General features: G+C 42.0%; 1 protein-coding gene and 2 long non-coding RNA genes across 5 annotated transcripts in view; 2 read left to right on the top strand and 1 right to left on the bottom strand.

Annotated features, from left to right (window-relative positions):
- Positions 1 to 1,001: 1,001 nt before the first annotated feature.
- Positions 1,002 to 4,956, top strand: LOC141381876 (uncharacterized). The gene is made up of 2 exons (XR_012402761.1): positions 1,002 to 4,328; positions 4,673 to 4,956. It is a non-coding gene; the product is annotated as an uncharacterized lncRNA (long non-coding RNA).
- Positions 4,957 to 5,388: 432 nt separating this feature from the next.
- Positions 5,389 to 21,852, bottom strand: part of zgc:173624 — a 20,352-nt gene continuing 3,888 nt past the window's right edge. The window contains exons 2-3 of one of the 3 annotated variants that reach the window (XM_073946710.1): positions 13,062 to 13,212; positions 5,389 to 10,104 (exon numbers count right to left, since the gene is read on the bottom strand). In XM_073946710.1, coding sequence (XP_073802811.1) covers positions 9,296 to 10,104; positions 13,062 to 13,146 — 894 coding nt within the window. In that variant the 5' untranslated portion in view covers positions 13,147 to 13,212 and the 3' untranslated portion in view covers positions 5,389 to 9,295. 3 annotated transcript variants of the gene reach the window in all.
- LOC141381891 (uncharacterized) lies at positions 15,366 to 17,084 on the top strand. The gene is made up of 2 exons (XR_012402783.1): positions 15,366 to 15,577; positions 16,690 to 17,084. It is a non-coding gene; the product is annotated as an uncharacterized lncRNA (long non-coding RNA).

Genomic DNA, 21,852 nt, shown 5'->3' with positions numbered 1-21,852 from the left:
ACTATTTTTACAACCAAATATAACATTATTTTCAGTTGCTTACAGAAAATCTGCAATTTACAAGCAAATGTTTCATTTATAGCATGGCTAACTTGACTTTGCAGCCTGTTTATAAAATTAAATTGAATAACTCCGTTTGTTTGAGACAGATGCAGAGCAGGAACATCAAACTCAAGATTTTTTTTTTTTTTTGACACTGCAAAAAAGAAGCTGCGTTTTTGCTGTACAAGTCAAGTATGTGAGTATATTATGTTGAAATGCTGTGATTTTACTAAGTCATACTCCAAATGGTAACCCAAAGGTGTTTAGGTCCTAAATGAACTGCCACAAAAATGTTACTTTGGTGAGCGGTGTCGAACAAAAAAACGAATTCTGCAAAATAACATTGTTTTGGCCAGATTGTGTTCGCGATTATGTACTTTCTATAATTTTTCTGATTTCGCTTGAAGTATTCACCTTATTCTCCGCAGACGAGTGGGCGCTGCCATTTGAATCTTTTTGGCTTGAGACTTCCGGTCACATTCACTTCCATTCATTTTTTGACGTTAAAAACTGCTCGTTACGCTGCTTGTTGCAATTTGATATTTTCTTATTATATTATTCTACTTGGTCTCTATAGTCATGCAAACGTTTGTTTGTAGAGCAAGTAGTTTGACCGTTTTCTGCCGTTTATTATTCCTAGTCATTTCTCCCAAAGGCGACTGAATCGGGAGTTCTAAGACAATCTCGAAAACAGGCGCACTTCCGCATTTTAGAATAAGGTTAATACTGGGGAAGTAAGGCTCTTTCGGCTTAGACTCCACATCGGTCTGTCTGATCTGGGATCAACCATTAATGTAATAACGTTTTAGACGACACAGAACGTGTATCATTCATTTTCTTGTCGGCTCAGTCCCTTTATTACTCTGGGGTCGCCACAGCGGAATGAACTGCCAACTTATCCAGCAAGTTTTTACGCAGCGGATGCCCTTCCAGCCGTAACCCATCTCTGGAAAACATCCACACATACACACACACACACACTACGGACAATTTAGCCTACCCAATTCACCTGTTCCGCATGTGTTTGGACTGTGGGGGAAACCGGAGTACCCGGAGGAAACCCATGCGAACGCAGGGAGAACATGCTAACTCCACACAGAAACGCCAACTGAGCCGAGGATCGAACCAGTGACCCAGCGACCTTCTTGCTGTGAGGTGAACATGCTACCCACTGCATCGCCCCAGAACGTGTATCCTACATCGCAATACTTTCAAACAAAAAATGGTGTTTTAGTAATATTTGTACAATTATTTGTATAGTTGCTTCTAGAAAATCTGCAATTTACAAGCAAATGTTTAATTTTTATCGTGGCTAACTTGACATTGCAGCCTGTTTATTAAATCAAATGTAATCACTGTTTGTCTGAGCAGGATCATGAAACTGAAGATAAATTCACACGGCAAAAAGAACTTGCAGTTTTGCTAAACGATAAATCAAATTGCGTCGTATGTAATTTTTGTTACGTAAAAATGCTGCGATTTTACTAAATAATACTCCGGACAGTATGCAGTAATCGTCTCAAACTCCGCAGCACTTTGATGGTATCTCAAAAGTGTTCAGGACCAAAACGAACTCCCCCAAAAAGTTCCCTTTGGTAAGCTGTGTCGAACTGCCAAAACGAATTCCTCAAAAATAACTTGGTTTCGGACAGATTTAGTTCGAAATAATGTAATTTCGCGTATTTTTCTGATTTTGTTTGAAGTGTACCGGGAAATTAGGGCTCTTTAGGCTCAAACTGCATCGGTCAGTGTGATCTGGGATTGGGTACTTTGTGAATCAAATGTGCTTCCGTAAAATTCATTGATGTGGTTGCGTTTATTCCAATCTCTAAACATCAAACCAGTAATTACAAACTCAACATTAGCAAATTCTTCACTTAAGGTCAACATAAATCATCTTACGTCAAATCCTTGTTGATGATTATGGCAACCTCATGTCCAAAGTAAAGTTACTTAGCATGTAAAAGAACAACTAAATCAAAATCTTACCCATCACCTATACTTTAAGGGTAATTCGTTATATTTGATTCTATATGGATGTTATTCTGCATGCACATCTCCAATAGTAATGGAAAGTTCGGATCATTTTACTGACTCGAATCTTTGAGTCTCGTTCATTAAGATGAACGAATCTTTTGAGTCATTTCGTTCATTTGGTTCAATTTGCCAAAATATTATTAAAATGTTACGAATTGCTTCCAAACACATCTACAACTAGCCAAAAAGGTTGATCACATGACAAATAAGTCATAAGTAGAATATATGAAGGAGAAAATAATATTTCAATGTTTACCTGCTCTTTTGTCTATGAAGGAATTTTTGTGTCTTTCCTCAGCTCACCTCTTCATGTCTTCAATTGTCAGGGGTTCATTCACGTTACACTGACAGTCACATATAATCTTAATCAATGCACAGTCTGAGCCGATAGGAGCCATGATCGTTCGTTTATCACGTGACAGAATGACTCGAGGTATGATAGAGGACTTGAGAGGTGAGCGGATCAAAACTTTTTCCGGCACTAAACGCATATGATTGGCTTCTGCCAATGTGATGAAGACTTGAAATTAACGATACTCGTAGTTCCCGAGTCATATTGAAGATTCGTTCAAAATGAACGAATCGTTTATGAACGACCCATCACTAATCTCCAATGGTGGCCTCAGCCTCAAAGTCTGAGGTAAAATGCAATCATTTATTTTCCACTATCAAATTAATGCTCCACTTTAAAAAATAACATTAGCTTGCTTAATATAAACGCAAGGTAAATGCTTCTGCAAAGCAAATAATAAGAAATATGCCCCGTATAAAGACAACTATCGTTTTTTTGTGCTGACTTGCAGCAATCATTAAAGTCCATTCAAACATAGACACGTGTTCCCTCATGTTTGAGCCAAGTAAACTTTATATAAGATAGGTATTGTCAGTTTTGCGCTACCTCCTTTCTTTTAATTACACAAGATTAATCCACTGGAATAAATGTAAACGGTGTGTATTCACAAATGTAGGCTGTGTTTTTAAGTTCTACTTGACAATGATAGAAGACAACGACAAAGACAGAAGGTTTTTAAGACTCTTGTTCTCCTGTAAAACTAGGTGCATGATGACAGCAGTGATGTGATATCCTGGCACATCGCTACCTGGAAAAATTTGACTGTGATTTCGGTGTTTTCGTTTAAAAATCTGTCGTTTTCAATTCTATTCGTTATCCACTCTAAAACAACTGAAAATTCTTTCGCTACCTGGAAAAATTTGACTGTGATTTCGGTGTTTTCGTTTAAAAATCTGTCGTTTTCAATTCTATTTGTTATCCACTCTAAAACAACTGAAAATTCTTTCGTTTATGTACTGCGCACAGACGTAAGATACTATTACCTGCGTCATATCCGCCTGCCGTTTATTTACTTTCCGTCTCTTTGAAATGTCACGGCAACTGCGGTCTACCACCGATAAACAACAACTCCTAGTACTTTGAAGAGAGACAATATGGAACATCTACAAACTGATATTAATCTTTAACAAAGCTGTCGAATCGGACCGCATCCAAAACATCTGCTTAAAGTCGTCCACCATGTTAGCTGAATTGGTCACATGACTAAAATGTGTCGTTGATTTTGAAAGCCTCGGGCTGCGTCTGAAATCGCCTACTACTCTGTAAGTACTGGATTTGAATTTAAACGTACGACTCGACTGTTAGAAAAGTACGTTCTATACAGTATGAATGGAACTCGAACATACTGCATCCGCCGTTTTGTCTTGATCACGTGACCTACCTGTGCCAGTTGCGTCGCTTCACTTGCATTCATGAATTCTCTCACGATGCATCATGGGATATCGTAGAATGCATCCGATGCACACTTCAGAATCCTGCCACAAGTAGTAGGTCATCCAGGTAATTAACGCGTACTGTTTTTCGAATTCGGACATACTACTCGGCTCGCAAACTCTTTCGTACTACATATACTACATAGTACGGCAGTATGCAATTTTTGGACACTGTCCACACTGCAATACGTAAACACCATTTTCAAATGTGTTTTACCTCAGGAAGAGCAGTCAAGTCAGAGCCAAAAAAACAAACAAGAAATGTAGCTTACATGATGTGCCGGCTGAAAGTGTGGGAAGAATGACGGGCCATAATACCAAAATCTTAACGTCATCCTAATTGTAAATATACTGGGTGACAAATGTTTAAAATACAACGCATGCTTCAAAAGACCGTGTTGATCTGATCAAAAGCGGACATCGCTAAGTATTTTAAGGGTGTAAGTCAGGGGTGTCCAAACTTGGTCCTGGAGGGTTTGTGTCCTGCAGATTTTAGCTCAAACTTGCCTCAACACAGCTGCACGGATATTTCTAGAAAGCCTAGTACGGGGGTGCCTGGTGGGAAGGTATCCTACATAGTTCAGCTCCAACTTCCTTCAACACTCTAACCTGCGCTTTCTAGTATACTTAGAAAGAGCTTGATTCGCTGTTTTAAGTGTGTTTAATTGGGGTTGGAACTAAAATATACCGGACACCAGCCCTCCAGGACCGAGTTTGGACACCCCTGGCCTAGTAAGAGCTTGATTAGCTAGCCCAGCTGTGTCTGATTGGGGTTGAAACTAAACTTTGCAGGACACCGGCCCTCCAGGACCGAGCTTGGGCACTCCTGGTGTAAGTGGTGGCTTAAATGTTTTGAGCTGGACTTAGTCGAAAGTGGACAACACATCGAATCAGATTGCTCTTATATACTGACATGCCTGTGATCATATGCATCTTAAGATGAGCTTTAATATATATTAAAGATGCAGCACTACAGTCATATTTATTTTTAATGTTGAGTACAAATGTTGCCTGTATTGGTGAACTGCAGCATTAGTTGGGAATTCTGGGTTGGTTTTAACTCAATGAGTTTAGAATAAAAGTGTCTGAATCTGAAGCTGCCGTTGTGTTGTCTGTATCTCTTCTCCACTCACTCCAATCCCCTTTCCAGTATTTATCAGAAAAGTGAAGAGAACCGGTATTTTCTTAATGTAAGACTGAACCGTAGAACTTAAGACGCAAACCGAACAAACCTTTTGATTAACCATCCTTCAAGTACCTGCCTGCCATCCAGTTAGGGCTGCTTCCTGTTTTGAGAATGAGTTTAGAGGATTACTTTGCAAAACCGATTGTTATCAAAGCTGGGAAAGTAAAAAAAAATAAGTTCAGTCTCTACCGAGCCAGTTTTTGTCAAATTAAGTGTCAAACTAAGTTTTACAAGCAAATTTCGAGGAGCGTGTAATTTGTAATCAGCAATAACTCATTTCAGATTGATTCAATCATACAGTAAATAGACTGATTTCACCCTACTGCCGTATCTTCCTGTTGTAAGAATCCCCCCTTCCACCTCATCTCCTCCTTTTTCCTCTCTTTACCAGGGGGAGCTTTTGAGACCTACCTGATTTCAGACCCCCATGTATGCTTATTGACCAGGCGGTAGCCTTGGGCTCAATTATCTCTGAGCTCAGGGTTCTCTTCCAGGACAGCATGCCAAACCTGCTAACAGAGTCAAGCAATATCGAAGTGCGAACTCTTAAAAGTTGCTATCGTATTAGACCAAATGGCCCACGTTCAGACTAATGACAAAGCAAATTGGTAATGCAGAAGAGACCACTTCAGCTGTTGAGACCCTGACTTCATCCATAGATGCAAGAATAACAAATTTGGAGAAGCAAGTACGCGACTTGCAAGATTATATCAACAATTTGGAAAACCAAGGACGCAGATGCAGTGGTTTTTAGTCATTGGTTTACCAGAAGGGTCTCAGGGCTTAGACACGGTTAAATTATTTGAGAGCTGGATTCCTGACCCTCTTTTAATTACCCCCAAAAGCTGTCCCATTTCAAGTAACTAGTACAGTACGGGTCACCTTTATCAGGCTTGCGTGTCCACGGCTAAAAGGGTACCAATGGTGAGAAAGTGACACCGCTCGCACTTTTAGACAGCCTCGTAAAACAAAAACAGGACACAGCAGATTTTGCTCTTCTTGGCTTTGTGGCTGTTCATCAAGACAACAACAAGGGTTGTTTGAGCTCGGGTCGACCATGGCTCGTTATTATATGTACATAGTATTACGATATAATGTCTCGGCTGTTTGTTTTCATTCTCCTGCTTGTGTATGTGCCAGTGATGTTTCTCTGTAAACCAATAGCGCTCAACTTTGCATCCAGCTCTGCCTTTTGGTACCCGTTTGTCATGCTAAATACCCTTTACAAAGGGTACCCAACAAGAGGTACAGTACGGTTAGCTTTTTGCTACCTTTCGACAATTGGAAATGGCCATAAAAAGAATTAGGATGCCTGCGTTTTGTGGTGCAGATGTAGAGCCAGGGAGATGCGATGTTGATGAGTAGCGTGGGGTTGGGGGACACCTCCATTTCTGGGACATTATAACACATTTACAGATATCAGGGAGTCTATATGCAAGAGGCTACCGGAAGAATTGGGATGCCTGCGTTTTGTGGTGCACGATGTAGAGCCTGAGAGATGCGATTCTGATGGGTAGTGTGGGGTTGGGGGACACCTCCATTTCTGAGACATTATAACTCATTTGCAGACATCAGGGTGCCTATATGCATATGCGAGAGTCTCCCGGAGGTTCTGGAAGAATTAGGATGCCTGCGTTTTGTGGTGCAAATGTAGAGCCTGGGAGATGCGATGTTGATGAGCAGCGTGGGGTTTGGGGACACCTCCATTTCTGAGACATTATAACTCATTTGCAGACATCAGGGTGTCTGTATGCATATGCGAGAGACTTCCAGAGCTTCTGGAATAATTGGGATGCCTGAGTTTTGTGACGCGGATGTAGAGCCAGGGAAATGCAACATTAATGAGTAGCGTGGGGGTGGGGGACACTGCAATTTCTGGGATACTATAACTCATTAGCAGACATCAGAGAGTCTTTATGCATATGCGAGAGACTCCCGGAGCTTCCCGAAGAAATAGGATGCCTGTGTTTTCTGCAATTTATCCTTCCTAGACATATCTCCCACCTTCTTCTTCCGGCGGCGCGATGGCCCGTGTAGAACCCTGGCCTCTTCCACCACTCCTCTCCAGCCTTCCCGATCCAAAGCCTGCTTTCTCCAAGCATGCACTCTTAAGGTACGTAGATCATCTTCTATGTCATCTGACCACCTCTTTCGTGGCCTACCAGGACGTCTCCTTCCTTCTAGTTTCAGCTTGTATGCTCTTTCAACAGCACTTTGTTCGGGTGTGGTTATATGGTTACTCTTTATTTCCGTGACCAGGCTTGGCTTCGCAAACACGTCTGCCGCTTCTGCATTATTCCTTACCCGCTATTCACCTTGGTCATGCTTCGGTCCATAAATCCTCCTTAGGATCTTCCTCTCCCATGCGTTGAGAAGCCGTTCGTCCCGAGTCCTCAATACCCTCGTTTCACTGGTATACATTACCACTGGCCGCAGCACTGTACGATAGAGTCTTTCCTAGTCATATCTCTCATAGGCAACTGAATCAGACATTCAAAAACCATCACAATGACAAGCTCACTTCCGCAGTTTTAGATAAGGTCACTACATTAGACGAATGCAGATATTCCAAGTGATCTATTTAATTTCGTTTACAACCATTATCATTTGTACTCCACATTGAGAATTTACAACATCACTGTTGCCTTGAGTCGGGCCAAAGCACGCTTGTCCCCCCTCCCGTCTCCCCCGAAGACCCGCACTCACATTACATTCGGGCCTGGGAACACTTAAGTCATCGATAATGTGCGCTTGCTCAGCACAGCAGATTTCTTTAGTTATATCGTCGTTTAAGTCATTTCATATGACTTCAATCATAAAGTCCTCGTGTTGCAGGTATTAGAAGGTTTGCTGAAGGTGCGGAGCTTTCGGCCATCTTTTTTTTTAAGCTTTAATAAACCACGACAGTTTGCGTTCATTGAACGGTAAGAATGATGAATAAACACATATAAAACAGCCCCTTAAAAGTCAAGTCTCGCTTTGAGTTTCAGACTTTTTCAGCGTTTTGCACTCGCAAACAAGCGTACCGTGCCATAGCCCAAGTGAACTGAGCTCTGGCACACATCTTCCAACCGTGCCTGAGCCTGATTCAGAGCACTCACACTTCTCAAACGATCCGGGAAACGGGCCTGGGCACGGTTCGGAAAGCATAGTGTGAATAGGTCCTAAGAGACAGATGCAGGGCCGGAGCAAGCTGAACTGCCGCTCTAGGCAAAGGACGGTCACATCGACCTCAAACCTAAAGTGAAACCGGGGAGGTGGGGGGGGTCTATTCTGCCGCCCTAGACGCTGCTTTAACTGAGGCGCGGGTGGCGAGGGTAGTTTAGGGGACGCCACCCTCTCCATTCTGCCGCGCTAGATGCGGATATAACTAAAGCGCGGGTGGCGAGGGTAGTTTCGGGGATGCCGCTCTCTATATTCTGCCACCCTAGACGCGGATATAATTGTGGGCGCGGGTGGCGAGGATAGTTTCAGGGGACGCCGCTCTCTCTATTCTGCCACCCTAGACGCGGATGAGGGCGAGGGTGGTTTCGGGGACACCGCCCTCTCTATTCTGCCACCCTAGGCGGCCGCCTAGGTCGCCTCTATGGAAGCGCCGGCCCTGGACAGATGAAATATGAAAGCAAATAGAATCTCAACAACGCTCATGAAAGTTCTTTCAGCGGGCTCTGTTCATAAGAATTTTTATATTTATTATGGTAAATGTTAACACATATTATGCCTAATATGCTGATTGGAATCCACTTCAGTTCAAATTTAGGGCTATTTTAGACACTCAACAGTCTGAAAATGTTTGGAGCAACCAGTAACCAGAATGGCTGTACTTGTAGTAAATATAGGAACCTTGGACAAAACAGGCATTGTATGCAATGTTGGTGTAGTAAAGTTCGTTGTTGAGGGAAGAAGACGACAGGGTCGGCGGTTCAGATAAGCAAACTGTTTTATTAATTTAGAATGCCACCACACATGTAGCAGGGTGTGTGTGTGTGCTCTCTCTTCTTCCGACTGCTCCTCCCGTTCTCCTTAAGAAGGGAGTCTCTCCGGCCCAATCATTAGAAAAACAGGTGTTATTTATCATTTCTGATTGACCTGCTGATTAGCCGCCGGGCTCCGAGCATGCTCTCCCCCCTTATTGGGTGTTCACACTCACCTCTCCACAGTTGGTAAACGGTGCAAATGTGTACAGATTTTCCAAGTTAAGTCCCGCAGGATTGCGTCTTTGCATTGACTTAACATGTAAATCCCTCATTGTTTCTCTCTAGCGTGAACTGAAATGTGACTTTTGAGGGATTGCAATTGAACAAATCCCTTTCCACACTGTTGGCAGTGAAATGGCTTCTCTCCGGTGTGAATTCTCATGTGGACTTTAAAATACTGTTTTTGGCAGAAACTCTTTCCACACTCGGAGAAAGGCTTCAGTCCGGTGTGAACTCTCATGTGAACGTCAAGTTTCGACTTGCGGCTGAAACTCTTTTCACACTGATCACACGAGAAAGGCCTCTCTCCGGTGTGAATTCTCATGTGCGCTTTGAGGTACTGATTTAGATAAAAACGTTTCCCACATTCGCAGCAGGAAAACGGCTTCTCTCCTGTGTGACTTCTCTTGTGAACTTTAAGGTACTGTTTTTGACGGAAGCTCTTGCCACACTCGGTACACGTGTATGGCTTCTCTCCTGTGTGAATTCTCGTGTGGACTTTAAGGTATTGTTTTTGGCAATAACTCTTTCCACAGTAGGTACACGTGTACGGCCTCTCTTTGGTGTGGACTCTCATGTGGACTGGAAGTTTGGATTTTTGACTGAAACTCTTTCCACACTGATCACACGAGAAAGGCTTCTCTCCGGTGTGAACTCTAATGTGGGTTATAAGGTTGTGTTTTATAGCAAAACTTTTCCCACATTGACTGCAGGTGTAACCACCGTTAGATCTGGTTTTCCGAGTCTTTTTTGTCGTTGTGGTTTGTTCATCGGTCACTGAATCTTGGTTTATCTCAAACTGATCTTTTTCTTGCTTTATATTCAGGTCTTGAGTCTCTTCTTTCAGCACCATCAGCTCTAAAAAGAAGAGAAATACAGGTAAATCCCAAATTTAAAGGCACAAAGCAACACAACTTATCTAAGAAATTAAATCGTAGTCAGGATAAATGGACCAAAACCAAACAGAATCAGCATCAACTAATTTTCTCTTCGCCCAGGTTGCATATTAAAGGCATTGAGATGCAGCTTAGACTGTTAAACTGCACTTGGATCAAACCATTGAAACAGGCCAGAGTGCCCTAAGAACAAGTGTCCGGGCGTGGTGCGGTCACAACAGATATTTTCTGGACAGGTTGGGGCACCGTGCTCAATTAATAAGCAGCTTCAGGTTCATGTTTGTGTGTTCATACCTTTGACATATTGACAGTGTCTGTTCAGAATTCATTCATTCTTTTTCCTTCAGTTTAGTGTTTATTTCAGAGGTCAACACAGCGGAATAAACCACCAACCATTCCAGCATATGTATGATCCAGCGGACGCCCTTCCAGCCCCAACACAGTACAGGGAAACACCCATTCACACATACTCATACACTACGGCTAAAGCCTGGTTTATACTTTTCCGTCAAGTGACCGGCGTAACCCTCGGCGCATGCAACGCGCGTGGCTGTGCATTTATACTTCTGCGCGCTGTCTCTGTTGGTCTGCATTAACACTTCCAAAACGCTAGTTGGCAGTGAGGTGTAAATGTTCCTCTGTGTCGAGTTTCTTCGCTGCTTTTTTGCTTTTCCTGAACACTTCCGGGATGTACAAGTGGCTCAAACTCGCTCATTTTGAGGCAGGAACCGGCGGACGTGCAACAACTCTATGAGGTAAACACAAAACAAAACTTTCCATCCGGAGCTCCTTCACGGGACTCCAGACTTGTAAACAATCGCTCGCGGCATTCGCGCGGCTCTCGGTCCCGCCCAGACTCGTCAGCGCTACCAAGCCGACCACAGAGCTTGCGCTACACGTTGTTGCGACGTGTAGTTACATATTTTGAGAGGTGCACGTCAGTGACGCCGATGGCCACGGCGAAGGGCTATGCGTCAGCCCCGTAGCATACGTCGGCGTTTGACGCAAAAGTATAAATCAGCCTTAAATACCCTGCTGAAAAATCCAGCTTAAACCAGCCTAGACTGGTTTTAGCTGGTTTACCAGCCTGGTTTCCCAGCCTGGTCTTAGCTGGTCAGGCAGGAAAATTACCAGCTAAATCCAGCTTGACCAGCCTGGTTTAAGCTAGACATAGCTGGTTTTGGCTGGACTCCCAGCCTGGCTAAGCTCGTCAAGCTGGTTTTCGCTGGCCATCCCCCAGCCTGACCAGCAAAGACCAGGCTGGAAATGGCTGGAAACCAGCCTGGAAATGGCCAAAACCCCTCTAAAACCAGGCTGGTTGACCAGCTGAAACCAGCCAAACAGCCTAGGCTGGTTTAAGATGGATTTTTCAGTAGGGTAGGTTTATTCAATTCCCCTATAGCGCATGCCTTTGGACTGTGGAGAAAACCGGAGCACCCGGAGGAAACCCACGCCAACACGGGGAGAACATGCTGACTCCACACAGAAATGCCAACTGACCTAGCTAGGACTTAAACCAGCGACAAACAAATCATCATGTAGAAATGTCAAATATCCAGTGGCCTTGAGGTTTCCATTGATGAAGAATGACCCCACTATCTTTGTTGTTTATGGTGTGAAGATACAAGGTGTGCAGCACCCATCTTGAAATGTTTGCCACCTCCCATAAACTAATGTGCAACAAACAGGACGTTAATATCAGCAACCATTCCCATTTTATTAAGGTCCATATAAATGGCCCACCCTGTATGTTGAAATCAAGTGTGCCGCAAGCCTGCGTTTGAGTGAAGGTTTCGGCCGTTAGATCGCCCCCTGGGGGCTGGCTGCAGTACAAGTCATAAAGCCCGCCTCCTCCGTGTTAATGAAGGAGACTTGAGCCCAAATAAAAAAAAATATTACACTTGCAATAAAATGTCCCGAAAGATAGTTGTGGTCGATTAAGGCACTGGTTATTGTGCTGAAATAGGTGCAGATCTTCATTTTTGTAAACAGTTTGTTTTTAGCAGTAATTTAATGCTGGGCGTGTCATCGTGATTGACAGCTGTGATTGACAATTTCTCAAAGCGCGGCGTCTGAGCTTCGGCAGGAGACTGAAGTAGACTGAAATGTTATTATTCGATTTCTGTGTTATTTTACCATGACAAAATGAGTTCAGCAGTAAACTATAGTTTCTGACATACATGATCCTGGTGGAACACTGTTTATTCGCTAAGTTCAGGGCTTTTTTCGGGCTTTATTAGTTTGCTGATACACGCCTAGCCACCCAGATAGCAAAACACAGTTCCGGCTAGATTCTCGCCTGCCGGAGACTTATCTCTTAGAGCTCAGACTGACTAATGTTACCTCTGCTGGACCTACTCCGGATGCCTGGACTCACTACCCAATTCCAGCCCGAGTCAATCGAGCCAGATGCGGCTGCCGAGCGAGCAGGCGCTGCCGCATGCGAGCCGGAGTCAGCCCGCGACGCCGCGAGTAAGTTATGTTATGCGGCCTGGAGCTGGCGCGATTTAATATATAAAACCCTCATATTTGTTAACGTTATTACATCCATTTGTGTTGATATGACAGCAAACGCATGCTGAGAAGTTCGGGGGGCGTAGTTGATTTTACATAAAGCGTTTGGTTGGAAGCTCGACTCTGCTCATTTTCGCGGCTCCTCCTCTGGCTCCATCAGACAATCCTTCTGCGCATGTCTGGCTCCAATTTCAGCAGTCTTTTGCGACAGTTTGTGCCCGTCAAGCAGGCGTTTTGCCCTCAAGGCGTTCAATGGGAAAAAGGGCTGTCGCGTCGTCCATATTTCTTACAGTCATTGGTTGAAATCAATAATTCAACTTAATACTAGCAATTTCAATAACTAATTAGTTAAGCTTCTTACTGATTAATACGCTTGAAATATGTAGTTTGAGAGAGAAAATCCACCTGTTTGTTCCTCTGGATCTTCCTGTTTCACAGTGAATGTGTCTTCAATCTGCAGGTCTTCACTCTCCACTTTAATAACCGCCATCTTTATAACAGTGTGGAGATCAGTCGCTTTCAGCAGGAGTTTTCCTCTGTGTTTGGACACTTTGTCCTGTTTAAAATGAGAACAATGAACAGTGTTAGACCACCATCTCCCCGCCAGATAAATACGATCCGGACCCGGACGCCAGATCTTGACGGAAAATGTCTCTCCAGGAATATGGACAATAAGTCAGCAGAGTTTCTAATACCTGCTATCCAGTATTCAACTGAATTAACAGTCTACAACAGTATAGAACACCAGAGAAGAGCAGAAGCAGGAGACTCAGTAATGATGATAAACAAAGAGCAGAGTTTACTGAATAATCCAGGGTTCCTACACATTTTTACTGCTGAAATTCCAGGACTTTTCCAAAACTTCCAGGTAAATATTCGTGACCTTATGTTTCACGTAATGTGGTAAATAGGAAAAAATGCTTGTTCGTATTAATTACAGCATATCAAAAAATATGTGGCAGTCTATGTAGTTTGTTAATTTTATACGTGTAAAATAGTTTTTAGAAAATATAATTTTTTTTTTAGAAATGTTGGCTTCTCAAGACTTATTGAATTAGCGCAAATTAGCACCCACATTGTCTTACCTAATTAGAGATTGTTTGTGTAACATGACACTCAAAATGTATCTTGAATTACGTTGAATGCAGGTGAAAGAGAGGTGAAGCTGAAACTGCAAGTTGCTTTTTATTGCCCCACACAGAAAATGTCACGTGAAGGGATAGACATCTTGTATTTGAAATTTAACCAGTGTCATTCATTCATTCATTTTTTTTCGGCATAATTCCTTTATTAATCTGGGGTCGCCACAGCGGAATGAACCGCCAACTTATCCAGCATATGTTTTATGCAGTGGATGCCCTTCCAGCTGCAACCCATTTCTGGGAAACATCCACACACACTCATTCAAACTCGGCCAATATAGTCTACCCAATTCACCTGTACCACATGTATTTGGACTGTGGGGGAAATCGGAGCACCCTGAGGGAACCCACGCGAACGCAGGGAGAACATGCAAACTCCACACAGAAACGCCAACTGACCCAGCCGAAGCTCGAACCAGCGACCTTCTTTACCCAATGTTATCATCTCAACTATATTCAAGTACACAGATATTTGTTAAGCAAGTTTCCATGAATTTTCCCAAAACATTTTGGGTTTATTTATTTTTTCAAAACTTTTCAAGGCCTGGAAAAATGCCTTGGCGAAATTCCATGACTTGTCCTGGTTTTCCAGGACCGTATGAACCCGGATAATCTTAGTTGTGTATGATTCAATGCTCAGACTTCGTCTGACCAGGATAAATCCAACAAGAGTTATTATACCACAAGCACCAGCAATGGAAAATGACTGCTTCACAACATTGTCCAGAGACAGCACAGACCTTGAAATAAAGACATTCTCTTATTCTCTTACTCATGAAAACAAGTGTCACTTGAATCCACAGTCGTAACATTATAACAATATGGAAAAATGGAAATATTAATGAAGCTATAATTTTAGGAAAATAATGATAATAAACTATAAAATGACAAAGAACAACTATATATTAAAGTTTGAGGACAAACTTTATGGTGGCTTGAGAAACCAAGTAGTTAAGTTTGCTTTTAGCACGTTTCTAGCATGAATTAGCATGTTGTTACCATGATTCTAGGATAAATAGGCATGATATTTGCATAACTCTAGCATGAATTAGCATGTTACTATCATGACTCTAACATGAATCAGCTTGTTTGCATGAATTAGCATGTCACTAACGTGCTATCATGTTTCTAGGAAGATTAGCATGTCAGCAGGACGTTAAAACTGCTAGCATGTGTTAGAATAGCTAGTCACAGTCTACTAGACAGTTGCTAGGGAGTGGCTAGTACGTAGAAAGGTCATCAGTAGTAGGCTGCTGACTAGACTGAGTTGAATGACGCCAGGCTCTAGTCTGTAGGACAGTCTAATGCAGAGTTATGAGCTCACAAAGGTTGATCCAATGTTAAGTCAATGGGACTTTTGGGAAATTTCTGGGTAGTTTTTCCTGAAAGCTTGAAAGGCTTATGAGGAGATACACTTTAAAATTTGTCTCAGAAGACGGAGGAAGAAGTTTATTTAGAATATCAAAATGGTGGCTTTCTCAAGCCATCATATTAATAATCAAATCAATAACTAATGATAATCATTAAAATGCTAATGGGCTATATGCACGCATTACTTCCGCGTTTTGTCTAAGGCCGCGGTCCAGCTTCCGGTCTGGGTGATTTTAAGCGGAGGTAAACAGTATTATGGCAGAGTCGTCAATTATTTACTCGCTGTTTGCGAGTAAATTATGGTCAACGATGTGCAAATGATTGTCCGGATGTGCACTACAACACCGCAGAGCAAACTTGAGAAAGGTTTCAAGTTTTATGCATCTTCCTACCTGTGCAATTATGAAGGTAAGTTCAGCTAGCCTGTAGGCTAACGTGAATACTATTCTAACGATCTGTCCATCTGCAGCTTTATCACGTTAGTAAAAATGATCATATGTGTACGTAATTCTGTCTCAAAGTGTCAGGTAAAAACAGGGCAGGAATAAGATCACAGTGAGAGCTCATTACTACCGATCGATCTATGAAGAAATCGGAGTCTCCTCACCAGCTGAGAGTAGGACAGCATACATGTGAAGCTCTGTCCCGTTCATATTTTTACTGTTCTAAAGTGACCACCACTGTTCAGTTCGGATAATTACAGAAACACAGATGCTGTCTTAGCTTGTAAGCATGCTTATTGAGCAAGATATATTAGGAATAAAATAATACAATGCCGTTCCATCCACAACAGACAAATAGCGCTGTGTCAATGCTGAGATTTATTGCTGAAACAGTGGAGATGACAGATGCAGTGTAACAGTGTAGATAGCATGCTTTCTATTTAGTCTATAAAATTGTAATTAAATGGGAGGGTGACCCAAAACAACAAGGTGTCATTAGTTAATTTCACATCAACAATTTGTCTATTGCAATATTTATTAGTTTTTTTTTATGTTAATGAACAAATGCTTATTCATTGTGCTTGTTAACTCACAATGTAATAGCTAATGTTAACAAGCATGACTTTGCATTTTTATTCATTAGTAAATTAGTTTAACAATGCTAACTATTAAATATTAAATAGTTCTTTTAAAAGTGAGCAAATACATTAACTAACGAAACCTTATTTTAAAGTGTGACTAAAGGGAGCTACTTTTAAATGATTTAAAATAATGATTAACAGTGTAGTTTAACCTGATGATATTGCTGCAGATGCCTTTCAAAAGAAGATATTTTGAAGAAAGCTGAAAACCTGTAACCGTCGACTTCCATAGTAGGAAAAAGAACTACTATGAATATCAGTGGTTGCAAGTTTCCTGCTTTCTTCAAAGTACTCTTGTTTGTGTTAAACATCAGAAAGAAACTCAAACAGGTTTGGAACAAGTGAAGGATGAGGAAATAGAATTTTCAGGTTTGAGTGAACTGCCTTTAATGACTCTCTTTAAAAACCTATTAATATTCCTGTTTCTGTTTTCTAGGTAACATTATGAGATTCAGAGCTAGAAAATTTTGTGTGTTACTCCATCCTGGAGCGGACATCCGTCAGAAAATCCATGCCATCGCCTGCTAGTTAATAGCTCCTGCTCTTGTGTGGCTGAGAGTGGGACATGCAAACATTTGGTTGCTTTGCTTTTCCAGACAGCCCATTACTCTGAAATGTGTAATGTGTGTTGTCACATGAACAATTGTTTGGAATGGATCAATTATGTGTTAAGTTCCATGAAACAGATGGGTGATTTATTTATTTATTTAATACGTATCAGCCCAAATACCTCTCTATGCACAAGTTAAAGAAGAAGCACCTGATTGAAGAAAACAACTGATTCATTGTTATTGTTTCTGTTCATCTGAATAAAATATTCTTTCAAAATGTTACTTTTTTGACAATTTTTATTTCATATTATATACAGTGAATTATATTTGATATGTACAATGAATAAAATAAAGGTCTTTATTCTGAATTTAAAAAAATTGCACTTAGAAAGTAGCTTAAGAAATGTTTATGTATATTAATGTTCAGTTTTTTTTTACTTTAAAGGCAATGAAAACAAACTATTATTTGCCATAAAAGCTCCTTTCTTACAATGTCTGCATCCGGTTGGCACTCGAGCCTCGATCAGTTTTCTAGACTGAAATTGTCAGCTACACTCTTGTTTTTTCTGTTTCTGTAAAATTCTCACGTTTAATATCAACAACCCACCTCTTCTGCACGACTTTGTCGTTTGGAAACGTGTGGAGGTAAGAGTTCAATTTCTGACGCTGTGCGTTGCTGAACACAGCAGTGGTAGCTAAAAGTACTGTTCTCACGTCTTTGAAATGACACTTTTAAATGTTTAGATGTCATATTTATGTAGCTGACATAAACATATAAGTGGGCTGTAACGGCATAAAACATTAAGACAACTGTCCAAAACATTACTTGTTTTTATCAGTAGCGCTCCTGTTGTAGCACTGTACTGTACGATCGGCGGAAGTTGGCTCGGGGTCTTAAATTTTACCGGAAATGCGTCACGCGCCGCCGTGCATAGAGCCCATTATATAAATGACTAAGGATCATGTGATTAAATAAAATAATAAATGAATTCAAACACACACACAACATGAATGAATGATTGCTTTCTTGAAACAACACACAGAAACTTGCTGCAAAGATTCTCAGATCCTTAGTTAGATTCTTCAACAGTAATGCAAGAAATCTACAATCGGTGCACTACCAAGGTAGAGATGATGACCTTATGTAACGGAGGCCAGCTAGTAAAGTGCTGTGCAGGTAAACCTCACTCCTCTGACCTCTAAAGGTGCTCTAGCGACAGACACCAGAGGCCATGGTCTTTAGCCTCCTTGGTAGAGCACCCGATAGGGATGGCTGATGTGAAACTGACGTTTCGACAGTGTGGAGATCCCGAAGCGCAAGTGTTTTGAAACAGTGCACCGAAGGGTGTCACGATCCTCCAAATCCTCGATTCGATTTTCGATTCTAAAGTCACGATTCGATTTTCGATTATGAATAATTAATTAATTAATGACCAATTAATTATGTGTAGCCTACCGTTTAAACTACCCGACCTGCATGGTCTTTGTTTTACCCATAAACAAATCATACAGTAAATGAATAAAGGCAAGATACACACATAATTACCACCTGTCAATCACTTTTTCTGCGGGACTCGTGAATAGGCAGTGATCTGTGTCGTTATAATGGAATCGGTAAAAAAGACGCACAACCAACAGGAACCAGCCAACAGTATCTGAGGTGTTCGCTAAAATGACTAAGTACAAGTGAGTGAAAGATTGAAGCAGTCCTCTGACTGCCTGGACCTGCTGTCTCGAGCGCCTGGCTGTGTGTGCGTCTGTGTCTGTGTGGTCACGTGATGTGCATTTTAGGTAGAGAGGCAGGAGGGCTTCTCAGAAATGCTACACGCCACTGTGGATGTCAAATCGTTGTCGTTCTAAAATGCCATTTAAAAACAAAGACAGTGTAAACAGGGCCTGAGTGTGTACTTTTCGCGAGCGGATTTGCAACGGGGGCGGGCGGAGGATCGCGATGCCGGTGTTGTCTATCGGACGAACCGTACGTAATACGTACATAGCAGAGCTTGCGAAATGAACGTTGTCACTGGAAATCCAAAATGCTTACACACCGGCGACTTCATTGAAAGAGGAGAGGGTTTAAGTTCTGTCGACGGGTCTCCTGCTTCAGTGGCGTGTAGCTAGGTTGCTGCCGGAAGTGGTGTTAGTGAGGCCAGCAGGGGGCGCCCAACCTGCGGTCTGTGTGGGTCCTAATGCCTCAGTATAGTGACGGGGACGCTATACTGCTCAGTGAGCGCTGTCTTTCGGATGAGACGTTAAACCGAGGTCCCGACTCTCTGTGGTCGTTAAAAATCCCAGGATGTCCTTCGAAAAGAGTAGGGGTTTAACCCCGGCATCCTGGCCAAATCTGCCAACTGGCCTTTGTCTATCATGGTCTCCTAACCATCCCCATATCATAATTGGCTTCATCACTCTGTCTCCTCTCCACCAATCAGCTGGTGTGTGGTGTGCGGTCTGGCGCAAAATGGCTGCCGTCGCGTCATCCAGGTGGATGCTGCACACTGGTGGTGGATGAGGAGATCCTCCCATTGTGTGTAAAGCGCTTTGAGTGCCCAGAAAAGCGCTATATAAATGTAAGGAATTATTATTATTATTATTCTGCAGTTTAACAAGCACTTCAACAAGCCAGTTTTTTTCCCGCTTGGCAAGCAAAGCTAACGTGGCAGCATCGATGATTCTATTTTTTGATTCGATAATCGAAATTGAGCATAAATTTCGAGCGATTTCGAAATCGTGACACCCCTACACCGAAGCATGATCCGAAACACCCAGGTCACGTGATTAAAGTGTTTCGAAACACCTGGTCATGTGACTAAAGCGATTCAAAGCATTGATCGTTTCAGAAGCATTTCGAGACCCGGAGAATCTGCATTTGACTAACAATAGTGGACTGTGCGTGTGCACGTTGTAACTGTGTTTCAAATTAATTTTGGGTTCGAATCCCGACTAGTCCAAATACTCCAAAATCATGATTTTATGTATTTTAATCATGTTACTGTTTTATGGTGTCTAGATAGGATACAGCTGCGGATACACCATCAATTTAGCATCATTTTTGTAACACTGTAAAACAATAATTAATTTTTTTACAGTACAGTGATGGGTTTTGGATAAACGTTAATAAAATACAAGGGGAAATTGAATTAATATTATAAATAATTATTGTTAACTTCTGGCCACAACTTTATCTGATCTAGCAACAACCCTGTTTTATGAACAAAACAATACACATTTATTTAATTTATTTAATTATTCAAACAAAACGATACAAAAACAAAGCATTACCAACTGGTATTTAAGCATTTTAAAAATAGTTGCATTAGCCTGGATTCGAACCCCCTATACCCGCATGGTGGTTACGAACTTTAACTGCGCAACTAAACCACTTGTAGGATCAAGGCTACAAAGTGGGGTTTCATACCTCAGTTTGCTCAACAGTTCTTTGCTGAAGCTGTTTCAGTGCAATACACATGACCACTAGGTGTCACCGTAGAGTGGGGTTCGGAAGCTTCGACACAGTTGGTTTGACTGTTTCAGTGTTTCACGAAGCCTCGCTTTGCCCACCACTAGTACCCGACTCCCATGAGGAAGGTTGCCGGTTCGATACCAAGCTTGGAGCGGGTTAGGTGTGGAGTAGGACCGGCGGGTTACACTTACATCAACTAATTTGATTAATATATATTTATGAACACAAATACCCTACACTGTACTACTATATTTTCAGTCGTAAAACATGTTTACTGCAACTAAAGTACACTATTGCAGTTGATCAGTTCACTATTAATCATATGCTGGTGCGTTCATCAACAAAGACTTTTGACCTTATTCTAAAATGCGGAAGTGCGCCTGTTTTCGCGATTGTCTTAGAACTTCCGATTCAGTCGCCTATGGGAGAAATGACTAGGAATAATAAACGGCAGAAAACGGTCAAACTACTTGCTCTACAAACAAATGTTTGCATGACTATACAGACCAAGTAGAATAATATAACAAAAAAAATCAAATTGCAACATCAAGCAGCGTAACGAGCAGTTTTTAACGTCAAAAAATGAATGGAAGTGAATGAGACCGGAAGTCGCGAGACAAAAAGATTCCAATGGCAGCGCCCACTCGTCGGCGGAGAATAAGGTGAATAGTATGCTTCAAAAACATTGTTTAGAGCTGTTTTTGAGTGTTTCCTGAAAATACAGTTTTAGAGCACTTAGTAGTACAGTATAGGGCTAGGGTGTCCAAACTCGGTCCAGGAGGGCTAGTGTCCTGCATAGTTTAGCTCCAACTTTCTTTCAACACACCTGCCTGGAAGTTTCTAGTATACCTGGAAAGAGCTTGATTAGCTGATTCAGACTGTCCACCAAGGATCTGTCCTTGGCCCACTCCTGTTTAGTATCTACATGTTGCCCCTTGGACAGATCATGCCTAAATTTGGCCTGGGGTATCACTGCTATGCTGATGACACACAGATTTACATCAGCGCTCGCCCTGATCTCACCTCTGCCACGTCAGTTTTATCTGCCTGTTTACTTTAAGTTAAAGCCGGGATGGATCCAAATTTCCTTAAACAGTTCTATAACATAGGTTCTACTAATTGGCACCTCCTACCAATTTTAACCAGTGTAATGATTTTAAACTCTCTGTTGGTGATCTTCCTCTACACATTGCGCAACCTTGGGGTGCTTTTTAATGCACAGCTCAGTTTTAACTCGCACTTCAAACACTTGACTTAGGGTGCTTTCACATCTGTAGTTCGCTTCATTTGGTCCGGACCAAGGGTATTAAATGACACATTGCTGCATCTTCTGCCGTCTTTGGGTCGTTTTCACACCACACTGCTGGCTTTGGTCCGAACCAGTTGAAACGAACCAAAATGCAGTCATCTGAGAAAATCCACATCTCTCATTGGCCAGATGTTGTTGAACATATTTCCTAAACTGCTTATTGATTGGTCAGAATTCACGTGCGGGAAAATGCCACTGAACTCCCGCAGGTAAACAAAACCTTTTACTCTTGAGGCACGATTGCGCTGACTGATTGTATCCCTGCTTTAGACAAAC

The sequence above is a fragment of the Danio rerio genome, chromosome 4, assembly GCF_049306965.1.
Source record: "Danio rerio strain Tuebingen ecotype United States chromosome 4, GRCz12tu, whole genome shotgun sequence".
Taxonomy (NCBI): Eukaryota; Metazoa; Chordata; class Actinopteri; order Cypriniformes; family Danionidae; genus Danio; species Danio rerio.
The sequence above is the reverse complement of the archived record's forward strand: the minus strand, read 5'-3'. Positions and strand labels throughout refer to the sequence as shown.